Consider the following 12,546-nt stretch of genomic DNA (forward strand, 5'->3'; position numbering starts at 1 on the left):
TAGAACCCTACATTTAAGAGAAGATAAAGTGAAAGCATTTCCTCTAAGATCAGGAGCAAGATAAGGATGCTCAGTCTTGTCACTTTTATTCTACAGAGTATTGGAAGTCCTAGCTACAGCAATCAGGCAAGAAAAAGAAATAAAAGGAATCCAAATTGGAAAGGAAGAAGTAAAACTGTCACTGTTTGCAGATGACATGATAGTATACGTAGAAAATCCTACATATATGTAGAAATTCCTGCCACCAGAAAACAAAACTACTAGAGTTCATCAATGAATTCAGTAAGGCTGCAGGATACAAAATTAATATACAGAAATCTGTTGCATTTCTATACACTAATAATGAACTGTCAGAAAGGGAAATTAAGGAAACAATCCTATTTACCATTGCATCAAAAAGAACAAAATACCTAGGAATAAACCTACTAAGGAGGTAAAAGACCTGTACTTGGAAGACTATAAGTCACTGATGAAAGAAATTGGAGACGACACAAACAGACGGAAAGATATACTGTGTTATTGGGCTGGAAGAATTAATATTGTTAAAATGACCATACTACCAAAAGCAATCTACAGATTCAATGCAATCCCTATCAAAATACCAAGGGCATTTTTCACAGAACTAGAACAAATTTTTTTTTAAATTTGTATGGAAACACAAAAGATCCCAAATGGCCAAAACAATCTTGAGAAAGAAGAACAGAGCTGGAGGAATCCCTGACTTCCCTGACTTCAGACTATACTACAAAGCTACACTAATCAAAACAGTATGGTACTGGCACAAAAACAGACACATAGATCAATGGAACAGAACAGAGAGCCCAGAGATAAACCCACACACTTATGGCCAATTAATCTAGGACAAAGGAGGCAAGAATATACAATGGAGAAAAAGTCTCTTCAATAAGTGGTGCCGGGAAAAGTGGACAGCTACATGCAAAAGAATGAAATTAGAACACTCTCTAATACCATATACAAAAATAAACTCAAAATGGATTAAAGATCCAAGTGTAAGATGGGATACTCTAAAACTGCTAGAGGAAAACATAGGCAAAACATTCTTTGACATGAATCGCAGCAATATTTTTTTGGATCCATTTTCTAGAGTAATGGAAATAAAGACAAAAATAAATCGGATGTAATTAAACTTAAAAGTTTTTGTACAGCAAAGGAAACCATAAACAAAACAAAAAGACAACCTACAAACTGGGAAAAAATATTTGCAAATGATGAGACCAATGAGGGATTAATATCCAAAATATACATACAGCTCATACAGCTTAATATCCCAAAAAACACAACCCAATTAAAAAATGGGCAGAAGACCTGAACAGACATTTTTCCAAAGAGGAAATGCAGATGGCCCACAGGCACATGAAAAGATGCTCAACACTGCTAATCATCAGGCAAGTCAAAACCACAATAAGGTATCAACTCACACCTGTCAAAATGGTTATCATCAAAAAGTCTACAAATAACAAATGTTGACAAGGATATGGAGGAAAGGGAAATCTTTTACAATGGTAGTGGGAATATAAATTGGTGCAGCTACTGTCAAAAACAGCATGGAGGTTTCTCAAAAAACAAAAATAGCACTACCATATGACACAGCAATTCCACTCCTGGGTATATATCTAAAAGAAATGAAAACACTAACTCGAAAAGATACATGTACCCCAACGTTCATAACAGCATTATTTACAATTGCCAAGATATGGAAGCAACCTAAGTGTCCATCAACAGATGAATGGATAAAGAAGATGTGATCTATATCTATATACACACCTATATATACATACATATATGTGCAATGGAATACTACTAGGCCATAAAAAAGAATGAAATTTTGCCATTTGAAACAACATGAATGGACTTGAAGGACATTATGCTAAGTGAAATAAGTCAGACAAATACTGTATGATATCACTTATATGTGGAATATATCACTTATATGTAGAAAAATACAAAATACTGGTGAATATAACAAAAATGAAGCAGACTCATAGATATAGAAAGCAAACTAGTGGTTACCGGTGGGGAGAGGGAAGTGGAGAGGGGCAATATGGGCATAAGGGATTAAGAGGTACAAACTATTATATATGAAATAAGATACGAGGATATATTGTACAAAACAGGGAATATAGTCAATATCTTATAATAATTATAAATGGAGTATAACCTTTAAAAATTGTGAATCACTATATTGTACACCTGTAACTTATATAACATTGTACATCAACTATACTTCAATTAAAAAGGAGAGAAGAGAAGAGAAAGGTTTCTCCCAAGCTGTTTGAGAAAAATTCTTAAAATGCCTAAGTGAACGAACACTATGAGTATCAACAAAATAGGAAGTGACAAACTATATCTACGAAACTACATCTACCATCAGAAACAATCAAGAGAAATATAACTAGTCTGGAGGAGGTATGGTCCAACATGTTGTTGTAAGAAGATCCTGAACTCACCTCCTCCCATGGACACATGGAATCTATAGCTACATGTGGAACAATTCCCTCTGAAAAAGATTTGAAAATTAGCTGAACAATTCCTTCACAAGAAATGGTAAAAGGGCCACACTGAGATGGGTAGGAAAGGCAGAGACATGGTCTGCCAAACCCTACCCCCCAACACAGTGACCTATAATCAGAGGCATCTCACAAAGCTGGAGCTTCTCCCTAAGGAGTGAGGGGTTCGTGCCTCACATCATGCAACTTAACCGTTGGATCTGCAATGGAGAGATGGACCTCCAAAATGTCTGGCTTGGAAAACCAAAGGGCCTCACATCCAGGGGACCCAAAGGGCTATAGGGAACTGAGATACTTTTCTTAAAGGGTTTACACACAGACTCACTCACCCCAGGGACCAGCGCAAAAGCAGCAGTTTGAAAACTGCCTAGACTGTATGTGAAGGAGATTCATTTGCTACTCTTAAAGCATCTGCTGAAGGGCTGGAGCTCTACTGGGACTCTCTCCAGGGATAGAGGTGCTAGCAGGCACCAATTTTTGTTCCCTCCCTCTACTCTGCTGTGCCAGTGGATGCATCCTGGCCCTACACTCTCCTACTGCCCCGCTAATGCTAGTGGATATGCCCTGGCCGTGAACTCTCCGGCTGCTTAGCTAAAGCTGGTGGGCACATGTAGTCTACACAGGGGTCATTCCTTAATTGCTTGGCACTGGTGGCCAGGGCAGCCTGCATTCTTGAGTCCCATGAGACTGTAACAATAAGAGAGATAGTTCTTGACAAGCTCCCACCCCCATGGCACTACACAGACTGCAGACTGAAACACTGCCCCCCAACCCCAGTCTTTTTGTGAAAAAGGCCTATTTACTTGTCCTAGCTTGAGGGGCAGGGTTCAGCTTTGCCACACATCTAGAGGCTACAGAGGTGCTTTCAGAGAACAGAGGCTGGAGATGCCATCTTTGCACTCTTCCCTGGCTTCACTATGGCTCTCTGGTACCTCCCAGAAACGAGCTTATAAACTTGTTTGAAGTCCTGATTTTTGCAACTGTCACCCAGGTGATACCTTCAGATCTCCTGGTCTGGAGGCCAGCAGAGTTTACAACTGCAGTCCCACAGGACTGTGTATGTTGACATACTTTAAAAGCTGCTGCCTGAGGGTATGGCTTCCAATCAGCCTGAAGCTAGATGCTTGCTGACTGAGGTCCCTCCCTTTGGAACACTGAGAGGTCTTGGCACACCCTCAGTGACTGGGACTTATTGAGAATAAATCAGGCTGCTTAGACAATCACAAAGGTTGGAGAGACAACCAAGAGCTAGGGCAAAGTTGAAAGATAAGCTCATTTCCTAAACAAGGTCACTCCTTCAAGACTGGGAGAGGTAGCTGCTTCACCTAATACATAGAAACAAAAATAGAGAGTTAAGCAAAATGAGGAAACAGAGAAATATGTTCCAAATGAAAGAACAAAATAAAACCTAAGGAAAAAAACCTTAATGAAATGGAGATAAGTAATTTACCAGATAAAGAGTTCAAAGTAATGGTCATAAAGATGCTTACTGAATGTGGGAGAAGAATGCATAAACACAGTGAGAACTTCAATAAAGAGACAGAAAATATAAGAAAGTACTACACAGAAGTCATGGAGCTGAAGAATACAATAACTGAACCGAAAATTACACTAGGGGGATTCAACAGCAGACTGGATAAAACAGAAGAAAGAATCAGTGATCTAGAAGACAGGGCCATGGAACTCACCCAACAAGAGCAGCAAAAAGAAAAAAATAAGATGAAAAAAAGTGAGGATAGCCCAAGGTACCTATGGAATGACTTCAAGCAGAAAAACATTTGCATTATAGGGGTGCCAGAAGGAGAAGAGAGAGAGAAAGGAGCAGAAAACTTCCCTGAAGAAATAATGGCTGTGAAAACTTCCCTAACCTGGGGAAAGAGACAGACATCCAGATCCAGAAAGCCCAGAGAGTTCCCAAAAAGACAAACTCAAAAAGATCCACACAGAGATACATTATAATTAAAATGTCAAAAGTTAAAGAGTGAATCTTAAAAGCAGCAAGAGGAAAACAACTTGTTACATACAAAGGAACCCCCAAAAGACTATGAGCAGATTTTTCAGCAGAAACTTTGCAGTCCAGAAGTGAGTGGCATGATATATTCAAAGTGCTGAAAGGAAAAAACTTCCAACCAGGAATACTCTACTCAGCAAAATTATCATTCAGAATTGAAGGACAGATGGAGTTTTCCAGACAAGAAACCATCAAAGGAGTTCTTCATCACTAAACTGACCTTATGAGAAATGTGAAAGGGACTACTTTAGCTGAAAAGAAAGGGCATTAATTAGCAACAAGGAAAGATATGAAAGTATAAATCTCATGGGTAAGGTAAATATAATCACTTACGAAGCTAGTATGTAGGTTAAAAGACAAAAGTAGTAAAAATAACTATAACTAGAATAATCAGTAACGGGATACACAAAATAAAAAGATGTGAAATGGGACATCAAAAACGTAAAATGTGATGGGGGGGGAGTTTTAGAATGCATTCAAACTTAACTTGCTATCAACTTAAAATAGACTGATATATATATAAGCTGTTATATGTGAGCCTCATGGTAACCACAAATAAAAACGTATAGTAGACACACAAAAGATAACAAAAATAGAATATGAGCATAACATAGAAAGCAAGAGAAGAAGAAAGGAACAGAGAGGAACTACAAAACAGCCAGAAAACAATTAACAAAATGACATGTACATACCTCTCAATAATTACTTTAAGTGTAAATGACTAAATTCTCCAATCAAAATACTTAGAGTGGCTGAATGTATAAACAAACAAGACCTATCTATATGCTGCCTATAAGACACTCACTTCAGATGTAAGGAGACACAAAGACTGAAAGCAGAGGGATGGATAAAGATGTTCTGTGCAAAAAGAAACCAAAAGAAAGCTGAGGTAGCTATACCTACATCAGACAAAATAGACTTTAAAACAAAGACTGCAATGAAAGACAAAAAGGGCATTACATAATGATAAAGGAGTCAATCCAACAAGAAGATATAACATTTGTAAATATTTATGCACCCAATATAGGAGCACCTAAATATATAAAGCAAATATTAACAGACCTGAGGGGAGAAACTGACAGTAACACAGTAATAGTAAGGAATTTTAATACTCCACTTACATCAATGACTAGATCATGCAGACATAAGATCAATCTTGGAAACGTGGGCCTTAAATGACACATTAGAACGGATAATCTTAACAGATATATATAGAACATTCTATCCAAAAGTAGCATATTACACATTCTTCTCAAGTGGAACACTCTTCAGGACAGATCACATGTTAAGCCACAAAACAAGTCTCAATAAATTTAAGAAGACTGAAATTATATCAAGCATCTTTTCCAACCACAAGGGTATAAAAGTAGAAATCAATTATAAGAAAATTGGGAAAAATCACAAAATGTGAAGATTAAACTACATGCTACTGAACAACCAATGAATCAATGAAGAAATCAAGAGAGAAATAAAAAAATACCTTGAGACAAAAGAAAATGGATATACAACTTACCAAAATCTCTGGGATGCAGCAAAAGTAGTTCTAAGAGGGAAGTTCATAGCAATACAGGCCTACCTCAAAACAAGAAAAATCTCAAAAATTAGCTTTACACCTAAAGGAACTAGAAAAAGAACAAAAGAAGCCCAAAGTTAGTAGAAGGAAGGAAATAACAAAGATCAGAGTAGACATAAATGAGATAGAGACTAAAAAGACAATAGAAAAGTGAAACTAAGAGCAGGCTCTTTGAAAAGATAAATAAAATTGACAAACCTTTAGCTAGATTCACCAAGAAAAAAAAGAGAGCTCAAAAGTAAAATCGGAAATAAAGAGAAGTTGCCCTTGACACCACCAGAAATATAAAGAATCATAAGAAACTACTATGAACAATTATATGCCAAAAAACTGGACAACCTAGAAAAAATGGATAAATTCCTAGAAACATGCAATCTTTCAAGAGTAAATCATGAAAAAGTAGAAGATCTTAACAGACCAATTACTAGTAAGGAGATTGAATCAGTAATTAAAAACCTCCCAGCAAACAAAAGTCCAGGACCTGACGGCTTCACTGGTGAATTCTACCAAACATTTATAGAAGATTTAATACCTATCCTTCTCAAACTCTTCCAAAAATTGAACAGGAGGGAACACTTCCAAACTCATTCTATGAGGCCAACATTACCCTGATACCAAAAATAGACAAGGACACCCCCAAAAAAGAAAATGACAGGCCAACATCACTGATGAACACAGATGCAAAAATCCTCAATAAAACATTAGCAAATCGAATTAAAAAGTACATTAAAAGGATCATATACCATGATCAAGTGAAATTTATTCCAGGGATGCAAGAATGGTTCAACATCTACAAATCAATCAATGTGATACACCAAATTAACAAAATGAAGGATAAAAATCATATGATCATCTCAACAGGTACAGAAAAAGCATCTGACAAAATTCAGTGTCCATTTATAGCAACTCTCAGCAAAGTGTGTAGAGGGAACACTCCCCAACATAATAAAGGCCATATATGACAAGCCCACAGCTAACACCATACTCAATGGTGAAAGCTGAAAGCTTTCCCTCTAAAATCAGGAACAAGACAAAGATGCCCACTCTTGCCACTTTTATTCAACATAGTATTGGAAGTCCTAGCCATAGCAATTAGGAAAAAAAAGAAATATACATATGATGTCTTCTTTACACACACACACACACACACACACACAACTACTACTCAGCCAGATCACATGTTAAGCCACAAAACAAGTCTCAATAAGTTTAAGACGACTGAAATTATATCAAGCATCTTTTCCAATCACAATGGTATAAAACTAGAAATCAATTACAAGAAGAAAACTGAGAAAATCACCAGATGCGAAGATTAAACTACATTAAAAAGAATGAAATCTTGGTAACTGCGACAACACGGATGGACCTGGGGGGCATTATGCTAAGTGAAATAAGTCAGACAGAGAAAGACAAATGCTGTGTATTCTCACTTATATGTGAAATACAAAGAACAAAATAAATAAACAAACAAACAAAACAAAACTCCTAGAACAGAATGGTGGTTGACAGTGGAAAGGGGGTTGGGGGGAGGTAGGCACAAACTTCCGTTTATAAAATAAATGAGTCATGGGGATGTAATGTACAGCATGGGGACTACAGACAGTAATACTGTAGTGCATATTTGAAAATTGCCAAGGGAAAAATCTTAAAAGTTCTTATCACAGGAAAAAAATTTATAACTTTGGTGACGGATGGTAACTAGACTTATCGTGATGATCATTTTGTGGTGTATACAAACATCGAATCGTTATGTTGTACATCTGAAACTAATATAATGTTATATGTCAATCATAGCTCAATTAAAAAGAAAAGAAAGAAAAAAAAAAAAGAAACAATCGAGGTATTTTATATTTGCCCTATGTAGGGCAACCTGCCTTAAACGGTCTCTGATGATTATTTTAACTGTAACTGATATGACTAATTAGAACACATTTATACTCTATAAATCAAATGTTCTAGTCAGAAATAGAAAGAAGCCCGTCATTTTAAAAGAATATTGTTATTCACCTAACTTCTAAGCATGATAATAACGTAGTCTTTCTTGATATTATACAAAAAACCTTTAAATATGTTCTTAAATTCTAAGAAGCACATTACTTTTTATCAAACTAAGGGCAAAACAAAAATAAACCCACTGTATTTGTTCTCTAAGTTTGAGTGAGAATCCTGTACAAATAAAATTCTAGATGTAAATGTTCTGCTAGTATAACCATTTATTACTCTAATTTACAGCTGACACATTCAGCTTTTACCTATAGTTTTAACCTCAGCTACACCAAGTTAACTGAGGTATTATGACACCAACAGAAATGAAGTTCTTCCTCATATTAATGAAACTGTCAGAGAAAACAAAATCTTTTAAAAAACCAAACCAAAAACCAAACAAAAACACCGTATTCTACCAAATCTCTACTTAAAAGTTTTAACAGGAACAGCCAAATTCCAAAGTATTTAAACTTACAGATTGGTCAGGTCCATCTCCTCCCAGCACTCTAAAGCCAAACCCTGATTCTTGTTTCCGAAGAAAAACATCCAAATCTTTGGTGTTTGGCGCTAAGGAAAACCAGAAAATAATAAATACAAACATACATACATAATACACACTTTATTCTAAAAGGATTAATAATACAATAAAATTCAATCATAAATCTCTGTTTTGTGCTCTAACCCAAACTTTGAATCAAGACTGCTTAGGAATATTTGCTCCCACTTCCATGCTCTCAGTATTACACGTCCATTAATTCTTGATGCTTTCAAATCAATGTTTCATCTTCCTAAATATGGCCTGGGACTATCAAGACAAAGATCTGTAACAGGTTAAATAAGTATGAAGGCAATTATATATAATGTTTCCACTTGTGTACATCTTTTCCAAGGTAGACCTAAATCTATTTCTAAAAATAAATAAATTTTAAAAATTAAACCTACTTAAATCTATGATTTTACTTTGGAAAAGATCTATCATTAGTAAGTAAATTAGTATGAAAATGAATTTCCACCCTATGCACACTCTCTTCTCATCATCTCTCAGCTGGACTCCTCGAAGGAGTCTACTCTACCCTTTGGTTTCCTCCTCAGATCACACACCCCTCTGATTCATCATCCTTCGTATCCCTGCCAGGAAAATCTTTCTGAAAGTCAAGTCCAACAATTTCATCCCTATGGTTAAAACCATTCTGTGGCTCTCTATCATGTATACCACTGTCTCCAGCTTCCTCCGAACGGCATAATCCGCCCTCCCCCTCTAGTTTCCCTTGCCAACCACACGCAGCTAAACTGAACTCTGTGCAGAACCCAGCCCATACAAGGTCAATGTGCACATGCTATTCCTTCTTTCTTTCCCTTTTATCTATCTCATAAACACCTACCTCATTGTCTTTAAAGACTTGGTTAAAGCTTAACTTCCTATATGAAGCAGTATCTGACACTTCCTACTACCCACAGCCGTAAAACTGACCATTTTCTACTTTGGATCCCAATTCATTCAGTCCATCCTTCTATTACTGAACCTGTTAGGGGCTTATCTGCACTTATTTGTATATGTATTTGATTACCTCTTTGTCTTTTCCATTTAGGCTTAATCATCTTTTGGGGTGCGGGGCCTATGTAACCTATTACCTCTGTATTCCCATTACCTACTACGATGTTGGGTAGACAGAAGGCCCTTAATAATACATGGTTTTGAAGAAAATAAATGAATGAATGTTGAATATAAATGGAAGAAGCCCAAAGTCATATTAAAATGGGAATGAAGGAATAACTTCAACATGGTTTTGAAAGATGGAAAAGTCGAGTTTTTAAGAAAATTCAAATTAATTCTGTTGCATGCTTTCCTGAAATATTCCACAACTACTTACGTTTATCTTCATATAAAGTCTTAGATTTCAGGTAGACCTCAGAAGGATCCAATTTCGGGGATCCTGACCTGATAATGCTGGGTGGAAAAGGCATAGGCTGGGGAATGGGCTCATTTATGGCCTCCAAACTTCCTGAATTTTCCTTTTTATCTGTTTTCTGAAATGGAAAAGGGCCTTACTTAGTATCTCGAAAAGCCAGATGGTTGATTAGTGCATAAAACTGTTGTCTGAACTGGGTATGTCAACTGATTACAGTTGTGTAAGCAGCAGGGTCAAAGCCACAGCATATTTGCAGTCTTATAGGAATTCACTTTCATAGCTGTGTGTATTTGATTAAAACATATTTCACTTAAATTAGAAAAAGTCGATAATGATATCAATCAATTAGTCCTATGTTTAAGCAATTTTGCCCTTTGCTCCACCACCAAGACACAAATTGACTTTCAGAAGATAAATAAGGATACAACACAAGGCAGCACTTCCAAGTAAAGCAAGAGGGAGACTCTAAGAGAATATGTCCATATTCTCTTAGAATATTGATAAACCCCATCCTCCCCACTCACTGAGTTTAATTTTCAGTGAAGATGTTTAAGGTAATGTTCTTTCTAAGAAAATGAAATAGGAAGTGTTAACTAATTTAGGCTATAAAGATAACAGTGTAAAAACCTTCATGGCCAATCCAAATATATCACGAAAAAATGCACCATGCCTGAGAATCAGACAAGGGATATTTTCAAATGTTCCTATTCAGATAGAACTTTCCCAAAAGAATAGCTCAGTAAAATGACTTCTTTAATAAAATTAAAAAATGAAATCCAATAAATAGCCTAAGAAAATAAATACTATGGTTTTGAGAACAGCTTGTTATCCTGAATTACGGTTAGAAGAGGGGGATTATAGACATTTATGATAAGATAATTAATGTGACTAGGATGCCGGAGCAGCAGCGTCTCAGGTAGGAGTGAGGGGACAGTCGCTATAAAGCGTTGTGCCAGAAGGGACCCTTCACTGACCCAGACCCCGTCAGATGGCCGGGAGATAAGAGCAGTCTCTTCCTCTTTCTCCCACATGGCCTAGGATTCTGTCAGAAGCAGTGGGAGGTCGTCTGAGACTTTCATCAATTATAAAACATTAGGGTCCCCATGGCTGCACTGGCATTCGTTACGAAATAGATAGGGTAGCACAGAAGTTAAAAATGAGTACTAGAGGGACCAGAGAAATGGAGAAATGGAGAAAAATACAGTGCAATTTTAACTGAGTAGGCAAAAAGAGTTTCTGTTCACTGTTCACGTTGGACCTAACTGGTCCACTTTTCTATAAAAGTGCTGAGCGTTTCTTTCTGCCTGATCCATAAAACGGCCAATTTGCTGAGGATCCTATTTGGTGGGCTATGGAGAACTAATCCATTTTGTATCTGATGGTCTTTTGTTTAGCAGCCCAGGGTTTCTGGTTATGGAAGACCATCTTTCAACTGTAAGATGACACACTCCAAATCAAGCAAAACAGAGCAAATTAGGATTTTATACACGATTGTCTTTATATCCATGTCCATATAATTGTGGATATTTAAGTAGCTACACGTGTACCTAGCACTGTTTCTTTCATACCATTATTTGGTGCGTCCTTTGTTTAGGTCTTATTCTCTACACAGGTCTTTAAATGGGCTAGTCAGTTATTCAGAAGAATGCCAGAGAAAACTGTTCCAAGTCTGATAGCCTCTCACTCTGATAACAAGCAAATCGAGCACAGAGGCCACAATTGCTCTAGAAAGTCCTGTTTAGGGCTAAATGTCAGAAGGTTATCTAAATGTGGGTAAGTTATAGTCCCCATGAATTTGTGTGAAACGACTACATCTTCCCTTAGTACATCTGCTCGAACATTTAGCTACTCCTTACCCTTGTTCCTCTGAAACACAAAGAAAGTAATAGGACCCATCAGTAGGCACCTCAGTGTGTCCACATTTTACTATTTACAAGACAGGACTATTGGTAGTACAGGCCTATCTTCCAGCAGAAATACTTAACCAGCAGAGCACACCTCCTCTATGGGCAGCTTTTCTAACTCACACGCTTCCCTCTGAGTTTCTGATACAAGCCCAGGGCAGTCTGCCTCTTGGCTCCTGCCTGTCTGTAAACGCCACCCCTATGAGCTGCCCTCAGGGAGGGGAATGCAGCATCTCTCTCCGTGTGTTCAGAAGAAGCATTTGAGGACCACAGTATACTCACCATTTTGGCAGTTTTAGTTGGTGAAGGAGGACCTTAAAAAAAATGAGCCACATTTTAAAAACAGAGGAAGCATTCCCAGATCACAAATACTGCTAATGTTTATGACAAAACTAGCTTTGACTTTTAGCAGGCTAGTAAATCATGTCCAATATGTTCTACGTGCCAGGCATTATACACGTATTTCATTTTTTATGACAATCCTAAGGCATAAATGTTACTGCCATTTTATAGATAAAGTAAACAAAGACTCAAATAGATTAACATTACTTTCCTGTACTGCGGAACCAACCAGCAACTAGGCAGGAAATTGACATCCAACCTGTTTGACACCAAACCCTGGACTCTCATATCT

The 12,546-nt window shown here is 37.0% G+C and overlaps 1 protein-coding gene across 2 annotated transcripts in view; it reads right to left on the bottom strand.

Annotated features, from left to right (window-relative positions):
• MAGI3 (membrane associated guanylate kinase, WW and PDZ domain containing 3) overlaps positions 1-12,546 on the bottom strand; it is a 270,859-nt gene that overhangs the window by 34,275 nt on the left and 224,038 nt on the right. For both annotated transcript variants that reach the window (XM_082833798.1, XM_082833797.1), the window contains exons 11-13: positions 12,195-12,226; positions 9,970-10,126; positions 8,574-8,665 (exon numbers count right to left, since the gene is read on the bottom strand). In XM_082833798.1, coding sequence (XP_082689924.1) covers positions 8,574-8,665; positions 9,970-10,126; positions 12,195-12,226 — 281 coding nt within the window. The remainder of the gene's footprint in view (positions 1-8,573; positions 8,666-9,969; positions 10,127-12,194; positions 12,227-12,546) is intronic.

Source organism: Leucopleurus acutus (genome assembly GCF_964270905.1).
Source record: "Leucopleurus acutus genome assembly, chromosome: 2".
Taxonomy (NCBI): domain Eukaryota; kingdom Metazoa; phylum Chordata; class Mammalia; order Artiodactyla; family Delphinidae; genus Leucopleurus; species Leucopleurus acutus.